This window comes from Battus philenor, unplaced genomic scaffold (genome assembly GCF_028537555.1).
Source record: "Battus philenor isolate CCGP_79_NKW_IND1 unplaced genomic scaffold, ilBatPhil1.0.hap1 SCAF_19, whole genome shotgun sequence".
In the NCBI taxonomy this organism is placed as follows: domain Eukaryota; kingdom Metazoa; phylum Arthropoda; class Insecta; order Lepidoptera; family Papilionidae; genus Battus; species Battus philenor.
In genome coordinates, this window is record NW_027181681.1 from 13,102,887 (window position 1) to 13,125,254 (window position 22,368).

At 36.1% G+C, this 22,368-nt stretch overlaps 1 protein-coding gene across 1 annotated transcript in view; it reads right to left on the bottom strand.

Moving 5' to 3' along the window:
• Window positions 1-459: 459 nt before the first annotated feature.
• The window catches only part of Eps-15 (Epidermal growth factor receptor pathway substrate clone 15), a 54,974-nt gene continuing 33,065 nt past the window's right edge, over window positions 460-22,368 (bottom strand). The window contains exons 10-17 of the mRNA XM_068764548.1: window positions 20,413-20,544; window positions 18,595-18,684; window positions 17,221-17,418; window positions 16,555-16,701; window positions 15,560-15,658; window positions 14,344-14,415; window positions 13,143-13,310; window positions 460-5,421 (exon numbers count right to left, since the gene is read on the bottom strand). Of these exons, the coding sequence (XP_068620649.1) occupies window positions 4,645-5,421; window positions 13,143-13,310; window positions 14,344-14,415; window positions 15,560-15,658; window positions 16,555-16,701; window positions 17,221-17,418; window positions 18,595-18,684; window positions 20,413-20,544 (1,683 nt within the window). The 3' untranslated portion in view covers window positions 460-4,644. The remainder of the gene's footprint in view (window positions 5,422-13,142; window positions 13,311-14,343; window positions 14,416-15,559; window positions 15,659-16,554; window positions 16,702-17,220; window positions 17,419-18,594; window positions 18,685-20,412; window positions 20,545-22,368) is intronic.

Here is a 22,368-nt window from a genome sequence, read left to right on the forward strand (position 1 = left end):
CGTCTTATACATAAGATCGTCATTAGTGCGTCTACCATCTACATCTCCAGCTGTAACACCAACACATGGCCTTACATGGCAACACCGTCACAAAAGATCGAAGATCACATCCACAAATAGTTCTCACATTTAAAAGTCTCACCAGTGTTGCCCTACACTAAATGCCTTCTATTCGGATTCACCTTAGCGTAAGTACTAAAACGCATCTAACGTTGCAACCAACTATAAAGTGCAGTTAAATAAGGGGGATTTCCCCGAAGTTGATGCCTACGCCAATAGGTCCCATTTTCTCATAAGAGTAATCATATCGACTTATTCCTTCGTACAAAAGCATACATACTTTATTACTTTTATATATCCATAAAATGTACGATGTTAAACTCATCAAACGAATGGATTAGGTGAAGCGATTTCGTTCACACGATAACATGATTATAAACAACAACATTTTCATTTGATTTTAAATGAGGGTATTTTGACATTAAAATATAAATGGGGAGACGTTGTTTTACAAACTAAATCATGTCTGTAGTTGTTATTTTGGCCTAAATACTTACAGTACCCGGCGATGAATATTGCACATCGACCTTTGGAAAGAGACAATCGGCTAAAACTTTTAAAAACATCACATAGGTAGTGTGCGACAGATAACGTTCTACGAAGCCGGAATTATCCGATTGTCTTTTTCCAAAGGTCGATGTGCAATATTTATCGCCGGGTACTGCAGTGGAAATACTTATTTGAGCTTCAGTGGATTCAATATCCGGAACCCATTTAGATAGACAAATCTGCAAACTTTTTAACGTTCAAAATCGATCGAATATAACTTGAAAAGTAGTTTTCTTCATTCTTGAAATACAGCTCCACCTAATCCGATCATTGGTCATTAGTAAGAAAAACTATTTTGATCTAAATAGACGTCTGTTACAGAAATACAAAACCTACATGATCTATATCGTATAGGAAACGAAAGCGTCCGACGCCATGAAAATGCAACCGGTAAACATTCGTACAACTCCACGTAAACAAGTACAAAGATCAAGGTATAAAATTCAAAACGCTATAACATAGACAGCGATATATATCCATGCCGAAACAACCTACTCTAACATACATCAACCTCTACATACAACGCTAGATCACAAAATAAACATTTTAACAATTAGTTATTGTAGTGCGGTTTTATTTTTAAACTATTCACCTCAACGCATCAATTGCAGATCAACAGCGAAACACCCTCACACAAATGCAAATCCATACACACACATCGAATTTAAATATGTGAAATCAAAAAGCACAGATAATCAACAGTCTTAAAGCTCGTAGTCAGAGCAAATACCTCATTTTAATTTTTAAAAAAAATACAGCCAATATATCATTAGCCCAAATTGTTTTTCCTTCGCTCTCTTTTGCCATCTAATTATTTACCTTATTTCGTTGCACATTATAGAACGCCATAATTATGTAAGTGCATACCATATCAATCAGTACACCAAGATAAAATTGGGACAATAGCAAAATAATTAAATAAATTTCAAAAAGCTTCGAAATGACAAAGCTTAATACACGACTTTTATGTCAATAGTTGTCTTATCGTATTGCAATCGAAAAATTACAATAAGATTATATATTTTTGATACTCCGCGCAGAACTGGTCACAACTCTCAAACATTCCAAATGAAACAATGATCATCTCACAGCTTGCACCAAAAGCTTATCCTTACAGGTAAAAAGATTTAAGCACAAATCTGAAAGTTTTACACTGGTTTATTAGGCATGCATTCAGAACTAACATCACAAAGCCATCGAAATCGCTTCGAAATACCTGAGTTACCTTAAATCGTATATCAAATATATTATTATTTATATCTTTAAATACACATATACAATGTCAATGTTCAGAATTAAAGTATATTATTCAATTCACTATCACTGAAAAGATACATCATATATTTGATAACAGATACAGGGATCTCGCAGCGCGTGGACGCGGGTAAAATTAACATAACAACGCGGAAATAAAATCGATGCAATTAAATAGTTTTAATATATCACGGTACAGATTGTGTAATCATTATTTTGAGTTTTGGTATTTTTTTAAACTGGCAACATCAAATCATAAACATCAAGATGGCGTCCACGCGGCGCGAAGAACCACAAACAACAGCGCCTAAGAAAGAGATAACAATTTTTAGGATAATACCCATAAACACGTCTGTATGTCGTACAATTTAGTTTACATATTAACTAACAACTATGATACGCCAGCGAAAATGGCGTGTTTAGAATAATTATTGTACCAGAGCGTCTCTCGGAGCCTTGGGGCTCTGGGGACGTGATCCCAAGCGACAAGATGATTATATTTGCAAAGCCACGTCAGCCCCGACAACGTCCATTGAATTTGAAATAATGTTTACTAACGAACCATGTAACGCCGTCCCAACGTCGGAAATCGCCGAATGTAAACACCAAACCGTATTCCAATAACTCCAAGATACCCTAATATATTCGAGTACATTGCAGCATAGATTGTAAACGACTTTTTGTTAACACTACATCAACGTTTATTCATTAAAATTATAATAACAACAATATACAGGAAAGGAAATGCAGTTTCTTTGTTTAAACTTATAAAGCCAGCCCTTTACAGGATAGTTTATATGTACAATGTCACTAAACAGAGCTAGCGGTGAAGACATATGTATATATACATACATATATTCATGCTTTTCACGATACGTTTCCAGAAAATTCGATAAAATTTAAGTCCAAACACAGGTACTTACAAATTTAAAGATCGAATTTAAAAAAAAAGAAATAAATCTTTTATTAAAACGATATAAAATCGAAATAACATTAGCTAGCAATTTGCATGTGGTAATCTAAAACTATTTACGAGATATATATATATATATTGTTAAATAAATAATAACATTTATAAAATCTAACTTAAACGAAATTCTCTACATAGGCTCACTTGTGTAGCCATTTAAAAAAATAATGGAATATTTCGCTAAAACTAAAAAAGAAACTACATGTAACTCTTAAATATATTCAGGCCGTATCACCCAACACTCCGCGGTCCCTCGGAGAAATGCCTTTGAAATGCTTTTTACCACCCTAAACAATATATTAAACAACTAATTATTAATAGTGTTGATTTTTACTGTTCAATTATTTCCAACTGGACCAAGCAGTGATATTTTTACGTCAAACGATAACGCGAGGCAATCAACTACCAGCGCCATCTATCCGAGCGAAGTAAGAACATTCCAACATATAAGCATTATTCCCATTTTCTATCTTTTTTCTTTTTTTCTTAATAAGGAATCTAATACTTTGAATAATGCAATAGACACGAAACATTGCAAATTTGACAGTTCGCTATGAACTTCGCGCGTTTGACAGCTGTGAACTTCTCTTGTTTGACAGTTCACGCGCTGCAAATTAATCGTCTCTCATCAGCTGAATCGATACGTATTAATCGATTACAAAATTATTCCAAGTTTGATTTTGTTTATTTTTTTTTTGCGATATGATAATATCTTCGGGCTGTACAAACTCTATAGGGAGCAGTTATTTTAATAAACATTCCTTTCACTGACATATGCAATCGTTAAAATACACACTAAGCAATAAGTACCGTTAGCAAGAAAAATTAAAATACTCCTTATCATCACTTTCAAACAGTCTTTAATATAATAAAAATAAAATTAACACATTAAATGCTTTCGTAAAAATATTTAACTGGTATTTTATATGAATTATTATCTCAATTCAAAAGTGAATATATATTTTTATTTACTTTATCATTAAAGAAAAAATACCTGTTTTTTTTTGCTTACCTTACCTCTTCAGTTGTTATTCTATTTTTAAAATTTAAAGTGATATAGTTCTATTAGTAAAATCAGGTTCAAAATGTCACAGATAATATTCAAAAGTTATTTTGTTATATTATTTTTTGTATGTATGATTTATTATTTGGGTATGTACTGAAGGAAGTGTTGTCTTAATATAGAAAAGGCTTTTGCGTATATATCACATGAAATCTATCCTTGCTTGTGCCTATTTAGGTATAGAAACCACCTTATTTCATATTCATTGAAGCCTTCACTGTGAACTTGCGTAATTTAAGCATTTAATGTATTTTTCGTACACTTTCTAAAAGCATTTCTCCGAGTAATATTATCACACCGTCGGTTATAACCAATTGCTTGAAATATTCCGTAGTGACTAGTTATTTTTTTGTAGTTTTAATGTTATTATTTGTTCCGTACATTCTGAGAAAATATTTAAAACTGGCAAGTGTTTGCCAAGATGAGTTGAGGCAAGCAATTCGATAATGTACTTCATTTGTAACTTTTAATTTGAAGCGAAGATAAATATATACAATCAGCCGCTCTCTATACTTCGATGGGTGAATTGAAAAAACACATACAGAAGATGGAGTCGAAATGGATAGGAACACAGGAGTTGCTAGAGGATAATCCTTAGGATGCTTTATGATGATACAGTTTGACGGTAAGAGTTTAAACTGTATGTTATTTCACAGCGGAATATTTAAGACGGACCTTTTAATGATTACTCCAATCGCTTTGATCCGAAGACATGGGAAAATGTAACCTTTTTGAAACGCAAAAAGTGTCATTTCTCTTGCCTCGATATGGCCAAGGCTAGCTGGAGTTCTGCATCCTCCTGCCTCCTTCTGGCTTCTGCCTCCGCCTCGAGACGCTTGGACTCGGCCGCCGCCCATGCCCACTGCTGCTCCTCAGATGGTAAGAACTCTGCACTCTTCGCCTCCGCCGGTTTTGTTTTCTTATCTTTTTGTTTGGTCCGCGCGATTCCGCCTATCGTGTGGACGAGTGATTTTGCGTATTTGACGGGTTTAGGCGACTTCTCCTTCTTGGTGGGGAGCGTATTGGTGGGCCAGGTCTCGTTGAGGTTTTTGTTTGCGTCGACGGTGCCCCAGTCTGTGGCCCAGTTCTCGCTTTTGTTTGCCCAGTTGTCGGTTTTCCAGTCGGCGGTGGTGTCCTTCGTGGTGTTGGACCAGGCGTCGGGTTTGGGAGCGGTGGGTTTGGTCCAGGCGTCGTCAGAGGCCCAGTTATCGTTGGGCCAAGCAGCCCAGGCGTCATTGTTGTTGCTCCGGAGAGCCGAGCGAGCCGCGAACGGATCACCAGCAACAGGAGGCGCCGACACACGACCGCTTCGTTTCTCCGGCGCTGCGAAACCTCCATTGAGAGTTGAGGCCGGCGAAAAGAAGTCGTCAGTTTCGAAGCCAGCAACGGAAGTCGGCCTGGCGAAAGGATCGACTCTCTTCGAGTCGGTGACGTCGGCAAACGGGTCCTCTATATTGAACGGGTCTTCATATCTGTAGTCTTTGAAGGGGTCGTCGGTGAATTCCATCGGTTTGGCGCGGTCGTTCTGGACGCAACAAAGTGTGTGAGTGAGAGGGCGCGTGTTTTTTTGTGTGAGAGAGATAGAGAGAGAGGGGTGTACGCACGTGAGCCCGGTCGCCGCGTCCGCTTAGCGCTGCAATGTGGGGACAAGCGAGCGTGGTTAGCACGTTAGTGGACAACAGGTGATCTTGCGCGAGGGACCAAGATTGTGACCTCAGATATTTTACTTTAATGGCACAGTCATTAATACGTCACAAATGTTGCTCCCGCGGCAGTACAGACAATGTATACATAGAGTTAGTAAGTTAACGAAATGAAAGAATAAAGAAATGAAACCAAAATAAATGTTGGAAGAGTGTAGGATGAAAACATAGCGTACAACAATGTAACACAGAGCAATGTACAGATATAAATGCACATTTAGTACTATATATACAAAATTTTTAACAGACAGTATATATTGACATAATACTGATATAATCTTAAAAACCAGTGCGATGAAGCTATTTAAAATAAATCATAAAATCAAGCGTATATACTAACATGGACACGCGTATGGGATTTTGAAATAATGCAGTAGAATCCTAAATACTCGAAGCTAGATTCATTTTTTTTATGTCGATTTTGTTAAAAATTGAAGTGAACAGTCCAACAAAAAGAAACGACATTTTTGAGTTATTTTTCCCATCAGACCCTCGGTCAGTATATATTATATATAGGTCTATATATATTTTTTTTATTATATATATATATATATTCTGAAGACGCCACATTGACCGATCTTGCTCTACCTGCAACTAGCGACATCTAGCGACCTTCTATGTCGTCTGTCCACGTAGAGGGAGATCTACTCACTCTCAGAGAGAGACGGATATATTAAAGGTATTTACGGATAAAATCATTTATAAAGATATAATATTCGAATGACAAGGAGAGATATATCTCCGGACTTTATTCACGAGATCGAAACAGGAATGAGATGATGATGTAAGATATAGCACGCAGAACAGTTGCCAATTTAAGGTTTAAGGTTCTGAAGTGCATAGTGGTCTTAATGGAAATGTGTGAACGTGTCCATGTCCAAGATGGGGGATGGATGGGGGGGGCGTGGATTTTGGTAAGCTTTTATTGAAATTTTTTTTATTCCGTTTTATTTACGACTCTACTCTCATTTGCAAGGTATAGTTGTAGAGAAACATCACAACGTTTTTTTTTTCTGCTAATCTTTTAATAAAGTTTATAAATACAGATGTCAGATAAAGCCTTAATGAAAACAGATCGACAAGATATTACTGCCAAATATTCCTGTCATTTAAATATTCACTTATTAAATAAGAATCCTTTTTCGACAATTTACTTTTAATATGCCTTATTTAATATGCCCTTGATTCTTTTAATTTCAAATCCCATAGGCATGTTCGTAACATAAGTTAATATATATATATATAAATAACCATGCAAACACATACAAATGCAACAATTGACAACAAATCCAAAAGCAACTTGCAATAAAAGCCCATCGCAGAGCTAAGCGGGCCTTTTAAACCTATAAATGCACTTTCTCGAATAAACATTTCGCTATATTGAACTCTATGTCTATATAACTACAATCCAAATTAACATTAGATTTTTATTCGAGAAATGACATTGATTTACATGCAATTAAAAAAAGCCTCAAGTGCATGCATACGTATTTCACGTGCGTGACGTAAATCACGTCACCATCAATGCCTTAACCTTACGTTGGATTTAAAGTCAATCACTTGGTTGTATAGTAATGACTCAAAATATAATTTAATACTACCGACTATATAAGACTCGTCCTCTGAGAGGGCATTTATACTTGACTAAGAAAGTGACTAATATATAGCTACTTCCGCTATGCTAGCTACTAACATCTCTTGAGGATGCCCTGTGAAGGGGTGAAACACGTGTAGAGCAGATTAACGGTGGTAGTTGAGTTTCGCATTGTTTACCACACGCGCATTTATCGGACTGGCGTGCGGTGCACTTTATTGCACGACTACTGCTGCATAACGGAAGTAGCTATATATAGTAACCCTTTCTTGGTTAGGATGGACTTCCGCAAGATAATGCCTGTATCTATTAGATATTTATACTTGAAATTTTAAAAAATAAAGCCTACTATAAAATGTATTTTTTATGTTATACTTTTTTTGCACACCCTACTATAACCTATGTTAAAAATACTACCAAATACACATAAGAATAAAGGTCGTGAATTGTTTTTATATATAACCCACTAACCAGACGCCATGTTGAATTACCAATTGTCTGTTGGGCGCCATTTTTGTGCAATTTTGGGCGCCATTTTTGTGCAATTTCTTTCATAAATTTCAAATATTTGTTTCCTTTTCATAACTGTCATTAAAAGCCTCCTTTTATTTGAAATTTCTATAGTAATGCGACAGACAGAAAACTTCTGGCTATACAAAGTGTGCAGGGATAGATAGTAAACTATAATTAACTTTAATATATATATACGAATTATTATTTGAATACACTTGTGACTTCATCGGTCACAGGTTCGAATCCCGGGATACAATATTATACAACTCACACTTTGTGTATTAATTATATAGAATTGAAACTGTTCAAACAAATTTCCATATGATGGGCAGTCCCCTGCGCACCATAATACCACACTACAATGGCCAACTCGCTCACCAAGGTGATTATGGTATATCGCCCATAGCTATGTTTTTGGAGCGACTTATGCCTTACAGTTTGGAAACGCTATTTTACTTTATTATCATTATAATACTTATTATTTCTGAAACCATTGATTTTAGGGTAAGGTATAATACATAAATTGACAGTAAATGAGCTATACTTTTACCACTTTAAAGCTTTTACATCTATAAAAATCACCCTGTATACAAAGTTTTATACTTGATACAAAATGACGCCAATAGATGGCGCTGACAGTTTGACGCGGGTAGTCATACAAAATGACACAGCTCGGCTCAGTCGGCAACTAACAAAGGAGAATAAACGTAAGCCCTATATTCATACGAATTGATAGCAAATAAGCTAAACATTCATGTCTTAACCAATCATCATGTATATCAAATCGGTAGTAATATAAATCTGAATGATAAAAAAACAACCAAATGACGACGTCCAAAGAGTTGGCATATCAAATGAAAACATTCGATTCATGTTCGGCAACAGAGAAAGTAAAATTATTGCGTTTTAAAACGAAGCTAAAATTAATTGGATTCAGGACCAAGGTGCACAGGGGATGACCGTTTTTCAACGCACTATATTATGTTTCAGAACGATACTCAAAGAGATAAATAAATGAATATATGTAATATAGTAATAAATGAAATATAAATATCGGCGTATACACGTAAGATCGTTTGATTATTGTAAAACAATTATTACTGACGGTAGTCAAACATTTTCAAGTCTTTTTAATGTGCAAACCGCTTATATCTCTTTGTAACTGATGGACGCCCACTGCAAGGTATATGTCTACCAACGCCCAGTCTACTGGCTCGTGGTCGCCACTAGGGAACCTTTCGGCCCCAGCGTCCATCGGTTGTAGCGATGTGCCCACCGCCACTTTAAACGAGCAATTCTTCGAGCTACATCAGTGATTGGTTTTTCAGCGGATCTCTTCATTTCTGATTCGATCTCGCAGCGACACTCAGAGCATAGCCCTCTCCATTGGTCTCTGGGTGACCTTGACCCTTTTTACGAGGCTCCTCGTAAGTGATATTGCCATCACCGCTTATATAAAGCATAATAATGAGGTGATAACATCTCATGCAGGTATCGAAATCATCATTTTCAATGTTAGACCTGCACAACTGGACACAGAATTGCCCCACAGATTTTCAGACAGCACCGATTGGAATTGTTTCAGATCATACTTAAACTCTTAACATTTTTCATTATCAACTTAATTTAATGAATTGCTCGTCTTAAATGGCATCAAGGAAGTGATTAGTCCAGTGGTGATTGTTACTTGCGATCATGGGTTGCTTGCAACTGAATAAAGTTTTCAGATGATGGGCAGCAGGGTCTTCTGCGTACAATAATACCACACTGCGATCGCCAAACCACCTGCCAAGAGTGGCAGTAATATCCTCCCATAGACATCTTTGTGGGAGACCTTGCAAGCGTTTAGCAATTAAAAAGTATTTTTCCTCTTTATACTCTTTGGTTCGCTTTGACAGCTCCTGTCATTAATTAATGTTGCCATAATATTGTTTTATTTTACCAATAATCTTAAACATTTTAAAATATTAAAAATACAATTTAAGATTATTATTTATCAAAGACTTTAGCTTATGTTGTTAATGAAAATTAAGTGTCTTATTCTCTCTTTGAGAACAAAAATTTCACAAATCGCATAGTAAAATGTACGAAAAGCGACGTTGAAAAACGGTCTTGAATTATCTTGGAATATATATATAAATATATATATATATATATGTATTCTAAATAAACATATAACAAAGCAGTGAGCGCTGTGGAATGTAGTGGAAAACGTACAAGTATTAAATAAAATATTATAAAATAGAGGTTCAACTTTAATGTTTTCCTTTCATAATATAGCCTTTTTTTGGTCAAGATGCTCCGCCTCTGAGGGAGGACAGGGGTATGTGGGATTCCTACCCACTAAAACCCCCCCGGTGACCGCCCTCTGCGCTATACGGAGGACCGCGGTATCTCCCGATCAGGGATCGCCACACGGTCTTCCCTCGCCCTGTGCTATTTTAGATAGCCAATCCCGGGGTATATCAAAATATAACCTAACCCAACCTAACCTAACCTTTTATATATATATATATGTTTCTTTTGTCTCAAAATTATAATAATAAATGTAAAATATCGATTTACAGATCGTGGACTTAATTACTTGTACAAGAGCAGCATAGGACGTTCTCACAAGTTAGACATGCAACCTTATCAAGATGCAGATTGGATATCTATAGGAGCCTATGCCCAGCAGTGGTCGTCCCACTGCTTAAAGGATGATGATTAATTCTAGGCGTGCATTATTTACTACATTATAAAAATATCATTACATAGTCTGTTAATTAAACTACTGTGTTCAAAAGGAATTTGAAATTGTCATATAACACTTCCGGGCATTAGGTAGGCAGGTAAATTTTATATGTTGGTAGGACTGCCTATATCATTTGCCAGCTGTTCATATATAAACAATCTAAAGTCAATTTTTATATTTTACAATACATGACTTTGTTGAGTAAAGACCTTGGATTAAATTATGTTTGCAGAACTAATATTCTTATGTGGACACGTTGAAAATTTTGCAGAAGGCTTTTGATTTGTAATAAATGAAGAATACACATTTTTTAAACAAATCCACTTTACTTTTTGATCACAACGGTATATTTATGTTACTCTATCTCTAATTTTGTTTTATTAATTGCTGTATATAGGCTGTATATTTAATTAAAGTCGTAATAAAAGCCTGAAACAAACTTTAAAGGCTTGAATTGAGTTTTATACACATACTGTTAAATATATGTATATGTTCATTCATATTTCAATTCCTAATATTAAAACTAATATTTATATTTGAAAATAAATAAATATTAAACATTTTCCACGACATTCCAATAGGCAAGGCAAGCTAAAAGCAGTCACTAATAACATGTATTTACATACATTTTACTTTCTCTGCAGCGTTGAAAGAGAAACAATAGTTATAAAAGAGATTGAGTAACAGTGTTTCTCAACTCATCGCGATGCTACGTTTACGTAAGGATAAAAGGAGAAGGAGAATTAAAAAAAATCCGTACAAAATTAACATAAAACCTATAAACAAAAACAAAATTTAAACAAGTTATTAAACTGTGCAGATATGCTGAATACGGACTCATTTCGTTTGCAAACATATCATTCGTTCTGAACGAATGGATTGAATGATAAGTCTATTAAAATCGATTACTAAAGCATATCGACATTTTATGTACCCGGCATTTGATTTGGCACTTCGGAAATATAGCATATGTATGTATAAAAATAGAATACCTATTTCTTCAGTCACTTCGTAACTTGTAAAGAACTACCAATTTTATTCATGTTTTTTCAATAAGTTTCTTAATTTTTTAGAATCTTGTTACAAATTACAATCGATAACTCCATTGAATCGATTTTATCTATCGATTAAAGTTATTTATTTTGAAGATATAAGTCTTTGTTTTTGTTAGAATACGTGATTGGTAGATTTTGAATCTAAATATATAGGATGGTTTGTGATAGGTGTAAAGACTTTAAAAGGAAGGTATTTCTCATTCGCCACAGCTTTAAGGAAACATCTATTTTCAATCACCCTATATATTCTATATCACTCTTAGATATGTCACATTTTTTAATTTGAATACGACAAATAACTTTTGGTAGTAATCTATTAAGCTGGTTTTTGTATTAATACAATCAGGTTTTTATATACAAATGCAGAGTACCGATATAATACACAAATACATTTTAAGATTTAGTAATTTAGTTCAGCATATCTGCATTCAGCGTTTAATATGAAATTAAAACAATATTATAAAAAAAAAAAAATATCAAAGAAATAATATTTTAAATTAGCTGCGTTTTCAGTTTATAGCTATACGTGGACATTGTCAGTTTAAATGTTAAATATATCTTTAATAAAATATTAAAATAAAAAAATAAAGCTTTTCTTCCATTTTTATTTTCTAAGAGTAATGACAAAAATGTCTATGATTTGCAAAGAGCGGTACTGCCATCTAGTGGACAGTGAAACTTTTAATTGCGATAGCAACGGATCTTATGAAATACGGGGGTTATACAAGTAAATTGTACATCTTTTTAAAAAGAGAAGAATGATTTGAGAGAGAGAGAGATAGATAAAAGAGATGATATTTACTTTAAGATTATTAGATAGTAAGAAAAGGACCAATATTTAGCCACTTTCGCACATGCAGTGCACGCTAATAAATGCGTATCACACAACCGCCGCCGCCAAATCACTCAACACGTGTTTCACCTCTCCACGGGGCATCTTCAGGAGTTATGTTACGCTGATTAGTGCCAAATACAGAGTCAATGCCAAGCACTAATCGGTGTAACATAAATATTGGTCCTTTTCTTACTTATGACGGACTTCCGCAAGGTAACGCCTGATTCCATTAAAGATTATTAGATAATCGAGATATAATTTTATAGAGGGGGGGGGGCTAGTCTAATGGCAGCTGGGCTTAAGGCATTGAAGGTACAACGGACCGACATGCGTGGAACGTTCGCCCACAGTGTGGGCAGATGACCTGGTTAAGTTAAATGACAATGAATACAGACTCCAATTTTTCCAGCAGTGGATGACTTGGAATTATGATTACCAGTCCCAACGGAGGCTTCAATTTTTTCAGCCGATAGTGACCCTCTACCGGTTTTACCCTGCCAGCATTTAACAACATCCTTCGACTTTCACTATGTGGGGGATGTACCTAGGTGGAAGTCTACCCAAGCCACGTCTACCAGCACTTGGTCGATTCGAGAATGTTCCAGCTTAAACGGCCATACGTTAATTTTAGATGGTCAGACGCTCATTGGCCTGCAATTTTGAATCGACCCTATTGTTAACCTATGGAAGAGGCTTATTCCCACCAGTGGAGTAAAGTTCCCGTTCTATGACTTGAAGGACAATGATGGAAGCCTATTAAAAACTGAATATACCCACGTATAGTTATATATAAAGATGTGTTAAGATGGTACCTTGTGTGGTGGCATGGGGCGAGGTGGCGCTGGACGTGGCGGTGGTGTCTTGTGGCGTTTGCCCTCCGAAGGTGCTGCGGCGGAGGCTGCTGCAGGCGTGGTGGCTGCGGGGACGGAGCCCCGTGGCGGTGCGTGCAGCACTGCGAATGGATCCGACTCCCATGCGCTCTGTATATACAAATTCAAAAAAAAAACTTTACATTTTTGCTAAATTAAGTAATCAATAAAAGATTTAATGTTGGAATTATAATTAATATTGCATAAATTCAATACACAAACTGTTTTAAAAGATAATTATAAAATGACTTGAATCGCTATCATGTCAAAGACGTAGAAACCATGATAGATATAGATGAGTCTCTCTGATGCTGCAACAAATTTTACACAACACATTCTATCAATGTTCTTGAAAATATGAAAATCAATTTGAAGTATATATATATATATATATATATATATATATATATATATATATATATATATATATTAAAAAATTACGTATTTATATATGTATGTTGTATGTCTCGTCTCATAATGATAAAAGGAAAAGAATCTAAATTATTAACGAAAAAAAAATAACTTATCATTTCATCAAACTGTCTCTAAGTGATACATCATAATTTCATTATCACGTCAACCTTTAGTCACCCACTGAACAGTATAGCCCAGGTTCACTGAAATATCCCAATAATCTCGTGCCTGTCACAGAAGGCGACTAAAAGGGCATGGGGTTCACAGTTTCATCCTCCACTACCACCACGAAAATTGGTCTTAGTCTCTGGTCTCAGTGAAGTACAACGAAAGATACCAGAGACAGGTTCCTCTCGGCATGTCTTGGCACAATACTGAGGGGTAACAGCGAATTCCATAGGAAATCTGACGGCCCCTTTATAGGTACCGAAGACGACCACCAACGAGGTTTTAGTAGATAGGTATCCTAAATAACCCTATTCTTCCCCGGGAGGGCAGAGAATCTCGTGCCTATCCTGAAGATTCCCCCCTTGTTGCCCAAAAATGTCTCCCTCAAACAACATCCTGATTGAGCAGGACCTGGACTATACATATTCATTCATACACCCAGGAGTCCTGATCAAAAGGTTCTTCGCGAACTGGTACAGGCAGTGTGAATAAACCCCCCCAATTCCCACCCCCCCTAGGTTGACCGCTAACATAATTTAACTGTTTGTTTAAAGTGACTCACATCTTTGGCGGCTGCAGGCGCTTCGCTTGGGGCGAAGGCGTCGCCGGCGAACGGGTCCGCACCAAAACCGTCCTATGGATACCAGTCATTTTTTTAGATACAAGAGATTTTTAAAGATAAAAGATTAAATTCATTTATTCAACATTAGAACTTTTAACGGAACTCTTATTGATTATCACATACTATTTATTTATTTTGTTAATCTATTTTATTAATGAGTCTATTCTGCTTCGCAATGTGTTATAATTGTAGAGAAGCAGGAAGAAACTTCTCATTAGATACAAAAGTTTTAAGGATAAAATGTATTTATTCAACATTGAAACCGACTTTCAATTTATAATCTATTTATTTATTTAATCTATTTTATTTTTAACTTTGCTCTTGTTGTGGAGAAGAAGCAGGAAGAAACTCCATAACAACACATCTTTTAATAAAGTTTAACAATACAGATGTACATATATACACTTTTTCACCTAAAAGAAATCAAGCGACATCGATGCCAAGGATTCTTATCAATTTACATATTTCCTTATTGAATAAAAAGAATTTTCTGTCAATATATATAAATATTAGTCCAATAATGTGTTGCAGAGTTTTATTAAAGTCTGATTCCGTTTATTACAAATGTATTAGAGAGTTTTTGCAATAGAAACTTTGGTAGAGTCAGTTCTTCATGGTGCCTTGTAAGTACACTATGAATATTTAATGGAATCAGGCGTTACCTCCCGGAAGTCCATCCTAAGTAAGAAAAGGACCAATATTTAGCCACTTCCGCACATGCAGTGGTAGTCGTGCAATGAAATGCACCGCCCGCCAGCCCGCTGATAAATGCGTATGCGGCAAACAATGCGAATCACACAACCGCCACCACCAAATTACTCAACACGTGTTTCACCTCTCCACGGGGCATCTTCAAGAGTTATGTTACACCGATTAGTGCCAAAAGAGACTCTGTGTTTTTCCCCTTTTCTTACTTACACTATGAATGTCTCTTATTTTTTCATTTATTACAGTTATTGCAAACTTACAAAATATTACCATAAATATATTGTTAGGCCACTATAAGAATTTTAACTTCTTTCATCTGATTTCTCAAAGAGAATCGGGGCCCCTCTAGACCCTCTCTACCCCAGAGCATTAATAATACATAATGCTGTGGAAATTACTAACATAAACTATTTTGTTTTTTTTTTTAGTTGAATAACAAATACGGTACCTGAGCGCTGACAACGCCCCCACTTGGAGCGAAGGGGTCGCTAGGAGCGAAAGGATCCGATGACGGCGCTTTCGTCGTCTCGGGGAACGGCTCGTCGTCCTGGAAGGTATTATTCATTTATGTTCCCATACCAAATTCGAATACGGCGGTTGCGGAATGATATCAGTCGAGTTTTTAAACGGTTTTATTTAATTCGACCCGTACGGAATTTATTTGGATCAAAATTAGAAATTCAAATTTAAGAACCTTCCCGTTGTCAGATTGATATGAAATTTGGTACACATATTTAATTTAGATGACAATACGATATAATAAAATCAATAACATTATAAATCTAAGATGGCCGCCGATACAAAATGGCGGATTATGTATTTTTCCTTAACCCCCTCGATATGGGTATCAAATGAAAGGGCTACACTAGTTAAACACGATGATTATGTCAAAATTTAAAATTCAAGATGGACGCCGTTCCAATATGGCGGACTAGGTACATATTTTTCCACAACCACCACAATATGGATATCAAAAAACCGTTTAGCAAAAAAGTAGCGAAGAACCAATGCAGTAAGACAACGACTATACTTGACGCGTTTAAGACACAAAACGTCCTTCAAAATGGTTTGGGCCGAGTCGAATGTTATTCCAAATTTGACAAACAGACGCTTGACAAATGTTATAGACAGTCCTACCCACCTAGAAAGAAAAAATTACATGTGCTTCCAAAATTTATTAAAATATTAATTGCATAAGGTGGTAGCACTCAGTAACAAGACAGAGTTGTTTATAATAAGACCGAGTACTATTATTATGAAGCAAGAGGTAATACTGAATAAGACAATTGCACTAAGCAAGTAGATGATAGCACTCGGTAGGGAGATTGGTAGCTCTCTGCAGGTAGATAATAGCACTTGTCATGTAGATAGTAGTACCTATTAGGTAAATGATAGCACTCATCAGGTAAATAGTAGCACTCAGCAAGTAGAAGTAGTACTCACGAGCGATGCACCTCGCGCGAGGCGTTGCAGATGCTGCGGTTCATGCAGCGGCTGCAGCGCTGCGGGCGCGGTTCCAGCAGCCATCGCGGCCAGCGCTGCCTCCATCGCGCGCTCGTGCTCTTCCAGGTGGTCGATTTTTATCTTTGCCTTTAATTATTTTAACAATATTATGTGATATAAATAATGTGTGTATGTGTGAATTTTTATACACTTACAAATAGATAGAGCGGATAAACATTTGGGTTTGGGGGGTTTAGTCAGTAAAAGTCTGACACTGCCTGGGCCCTCCATTCCCAGGCGTCCATTTGAGGATCCTCCCCCCCCGTCTAGAAATTGTAATTTAGAAACATAGGCTCTGACTTTGTTAGAGGAAAACTTTGTAATATTAAATTTAAAAAACAAAAAAAACATTTCGGTTAGAATGTAAGCACTCGATTGCCTGTGTGTGTATTTATGTTTGTGTTTCGATTTGTTGTATATTAAATGTCTTGTGCAGTGAGTGTGTGGGTTGAAGGTGTGTGCGTATTTATGTTTGAGTTTTGATTTGTTCTGTATTTATGTAATTTGCGTTGAGCATGTGGTGCATCCGGAGTGCTGTCTCTGGTGCTATAAGTGTGTGGGACGTAGGCTTTTGTAGTCGTGGTGAGGATAAGGGGTCTTGAGCACCTGGCTGAGTGCAAGCACAGTACGCTGCAGCTGTGCGGTGAGGGCCTCCGCCTGGGAATCAGCTTCCCGCAGCTGTTCGTGCAGGTCTCGTTCCCTTTCGCGCAGCGACTGTGCAGCTGCCCGCCGCCCTGCAACCTCTGCTTCCGTTTCCGCAGCCGCTGCCTCCTGCGCCGACACCTGCGACCGCAGCTTGTCCACCTGCAATTAGGTTTAATGTAACATGTACTACCTTATAAAAAACATATCCCAGGTAGTGTAATTAAGGCAGTAAAATTATTTAGGCTATATTGTACATCATTCGCTTTATTTCATCATTTGCTGCTGCCAGGCGGAGATATAAAATAAAGTACAAACTAAAATAGATCCCCATCTTTCAGGTGGTTTTATTGTTTCTCTACCTCAACTCCCCGCACCTTGTCGAGCCTTCAAGAAATTATCTGCCTTCTTTATTTGAAGACCTTCTTTATATTTTATAAAGGCCTCTCAACCCAGGCCTCGAGGAATACCGAGAGGCTTTTCATCTGACGTCTAGAAGCGACAACAAAGCAATATACGTCACGTTACCCTGTGTTTAGGTTAAGTAGAGTTCGCGGCATGAATACTGAGTGTTCGCGGAGTTATTGTCCAGTGTTCGCAGAGTTATAGTGGAGTGATCGCGGTAATTACCAAAAAGTATTACGATAGTGACTCATCGTCTATTGCTATTTTTAAATACTGCGTTATGAATAACATCTTTGGAACACCATCATTTTGAATTTTCGCCCAATCCTGACACGTAACAATATAAAAGAAATTATATTGCTCGTGAACTAGAGATGTGCAAAACGTATCCCTCACAAGAAAAGAGTGATTCATATTTTTTCGATTTTGTGATATATATCACTGTTTTATATGTTTAACTCAATACGGCTCAGAGAGAAAATAAGGCAGCTAAGACTAAATATATATCCTAATTATCTTCGGCTCTTTTAGTTCAGACATATAACTTAGTAAGGCGTCATAAAACGTGTGAAATATTCCTATCAAGCATTTTATGTTTTTTTTTATATATATCACATTAAAACTAAACGCCCGCGCGCACGTCATGTTGTCGTTTTAAAAATTCGTAATTTACATTTTTAATACACACGTACAATAGCTATCCGTCTCCCTCTTTTACGTGTAAATTGCTATATAAGCCCATCTCTTTCTCTCTAACTCTGGACGAGCCTTAACTCATCGAGGAATTTGAGTCTTAAGGATTAAGATATAGAGATATAATTGCAACACACGAGCGCTAGAGTGATTATATCTTTTGTCTCCCCGTTTTGTATACCCGTCTCTATCTTGAACCGTATGTTACAACTACGTCTGTGTATAAATAGATAAACTCACCTGTGCCTTCAAATCGTTTAACCTCTTCTGGGCTTCCCCTTTTTGATTTTCCAACTGTTTCAGTGTCGCTGTCAACGTATCCAATTCGCTCTGAAATTAATATATAAACAAATATGCGAATTTCTTTCAGCACATCACAACATGACATATATTTTCAAAGGTTCTATTTATTATTAATTTTCTATTTATTATCTAATATATAAAATTTCCATGTCACAATGTTAGTTACGGTACTCCTCCGGAACGGCTTGACCGATTTTTACCAAATTTTTATATGCGTATTCAGTAGGTCTGAGAATCGGCTACTATCTATTTTCCATACCCTTAAGTGATAAGGGTGGTCTACCCCTAAATTTTTATATTTTATTTTTTATACATAAATTTTTCGTTTTTTTATGATACAGCATACAAAAATTCATACAACCCTAAATTTTCACCCCTCTACGATCAACCCTTACTTTTAATTTGTTAATTAAAAACTTTTTTTTTTTTGCAAAACAACGTTTGCGGGATGAGCTAGTTATATATAAACATTCTAGTAGCAATCTGAAAATAGACTAAATAAATAACTAACATAACGAATCTTTCTTACTATTGGAATTCGACACTTTTGGTAGTACAGTCTACGGAGATACATACTTTGATTCTATTCAGCAGATGAACAGCCATTGTAAAGAATATGCCTCTCATACAGATCGCCACTATGACCGATCCTGCACTGCCAGCGACTCCTCGCGATCTCAACTATGTTGTCGGTCTACCTCATGGGCGATCTACCCACGACGCGTCTACCGTCCCACTCCAGAGCCTTTCTACCCCAACAGCCATCGGGAGCACGAGCGATGTGCCCACTGTTACTTCATCAGACCAAATCTTCAAGCTACGTCGGTGATATTTGTTCCTCTGAGGATCTATTCATTTCCGATTCGATCACAGCAAAACTTCGATCATAGCCCTCTCCATTGCTTTCTTATAAGGCCCGTCGTAAATGACCACGTTCCGTACAATACTAATTGGTCATAAATAATTATAATATTTCGTTTTCTGAATTTTAGGAACGCCTTTTAGTAAAATATTATTATTAAGTTAGTATTTCTGAGACCATACGAATATACAATACATTGCAACGAATGAGTTACACCTATACCCCGATTTACACGGTAGGATACGTTCCTGAGAAAAACGTGTAAATCGAAAATTAAAAATTTTCAAGTCAAAACCGTGTAAATCGAAAAGCTTGCAGAAAATGCATAATTTCGCTATGTAACAGTTGTGATTTTTTTCCAATATTTTTAGGCGTAAACAAAAATAAAAATAAAATGCATTGACAAGTTAAAATAAAATATATTACGGAAACACTGTTTATTTTATTTAATTACAATACATTAAAGATAAGAACAAAAAATAAATTACTCTCATTCTTTTTTCGGAATCAAAGATTCGAATTCACTTTCATCACTCGAAGTTATTTATGCCGATTCGATGTTCGAAGCAGAAATATTTACATTATGAGAGATGGTAATAAAATCGGTTATTAACAATTGCTTCGAATTTTTTGTAAGATCTTTATAAACTTCATATTGAAGTCAGCACATAAGCTCGGGATTCCCCGTGAAATGTGTACACGGTACACTTGTTCAATCACAGCAGCATTTAGAAGAGTGCGAAATAAACAAAAAAAAAACTTATTTCAAAAAACCGTGTAAAACAAGTACCGTGTAAATCGGGGGATACGTGTATACATTCACACTTTTAAAGGTCTTACATCTATAAACAATCACCCTGTATATCTCTATTTAATGTGTTAGTTCTTCTCACCTGCAAGCTGTCTGCCTCACCCTCCTTCGCGAGGAGGTCGCGCTGCTTGGCGGCCACCTCCGCCTCGAGCGCGAGCCTTTCTCTCGCCAGGGCATCAGCCTCTCTTGCTATCGCCTCCATTTCTGGCGTCGGCTGCGGACCCAGGTTCAATCCCGGATCTGCCGTCTAGAAACAAATTTACTTCACATTATACTTCGAATCGATTCACCTCTCGCTATATAAAATGTAGTTTTTTTAAAATAAACTAATAATTTATGTCGAAAGACATAGTCAAGTTGACCATGGAGAAAGTTATGCTCAAGTACAGTAATACCCCGCTTTACGCGAAGGATACGTTCCAAAAAAAATCGCGTTAACTGAAATTCGCGTATAACGAGGTTTATGATTAAACATAGTCAAAAATTATTACAAAAAATACAAATAATTTTAATCAATCACTTTAATTCTAGGAACACTTTATGCAATACATACTCTTATTTTTTACGGAAAAATACATCCATTGTCTTTTGGGTAACGTTTTGTTTACGTTCTTGTAAAATACGTTCATAACACCCAACACTGTTTTTATTGTTTGACAGATGGTCAAGACACCATAGTGAAGTTGATGACTACATTATATTTATACGCACTCTTTCGCGTAATTCGAGGCATTTGAGCGCGAAATTTGCAAACCGCGTTATAGTGAAACCGCGTATAACGGGGTCGCGTAAAGCGGGGTATTACTGTATACTCTATGACATCGAATCAGATATGAGTAGTGTCATTGATGAATGAAAGTAAGGCAAAGTGGCAGTGTATAGATGGCCACTCCGACCTTTTAATGTTCTGATGTGGACACCACGGACTATCAAGCGCAGCAACAGATGTCCAGAAGTCTGTAGACAGAAAAACCATAAGGGTTGCCCATGAAAAAGCGTCGATAAAAGTGCCTTTCATCAGACGATTATTATTTTGAAGGTGAAATTTATCTGGACGAATAAATAAAGAACTTCCATTTTATATCACTTATGATCACATATTACAGTTTAATTTTTTTCTACCAAGTAAGTGACTAAACATGTCATAAACATATCATGGTGGAGGCCCCAAGAGATCCCTGACAATAAGCTGCTATTCATCATAACAACATATGCTCCCACTTTTTTTTATTTATAACTATATTTTTGATCACTTTGTAATTATAGAAATTACGTTTTAAAAGAGCTTTTCTTAGAGTTTTTATTTAACATATTTATAAAATATTTATGCGACTCAACGAAAAATAGAAAGAACAAAATAGAGCATAATCAGTTTGAAAAATGTACAAAATATAAAGTGTTTTAAAAATACGACGTTCAATCTTAAAGATCGCGTTGTTAGAGTTCGGGAACATATTTCAAAGTCAACGACACACGGCAGGCTTGCTTGTACTGATCCAAAAACGGAATTCATCTAATGTTCGTTAGTAAAATAAAAAAATAAAAAGCCATTAAAAAAATCTACGAGCATTTTAACCCTTAATAGCCTAGTTTTAATTTTGATACCAATCTTTTAAACCGAATGTTCACGTTACTATTATTTTTTTTATAGTTTGGCTGTACGAATTTTACTGTTGTATCATATTCTATCTAACGAAATTAAAAAAAAATCTATTTTTCCCTTCATCTAGACCGTCAAGCAAACACAGTAATATTTTAAAAAAATCACTTTCGTAAATCAGACTATTTAGGGTTAAATCGGTTGAATTTATTACGAACTTGCGCGGTAGATTTAAATAACACCGACGAAAAAGCTTGTCGAGTTATAAGTACGCGTACTTAATCGAACGTCTATCAGTCGCTTTAGTTTACAAGATAACTTTTGACAAACATTTGTCAAGACAGCTCGTTCAAAATGTTACGCATATTTACTTCTTTATACAAAACTTTATAAATCGTCGAAGACGCTTCTACGAATTAAGAAGTTAAAGCACGTTCC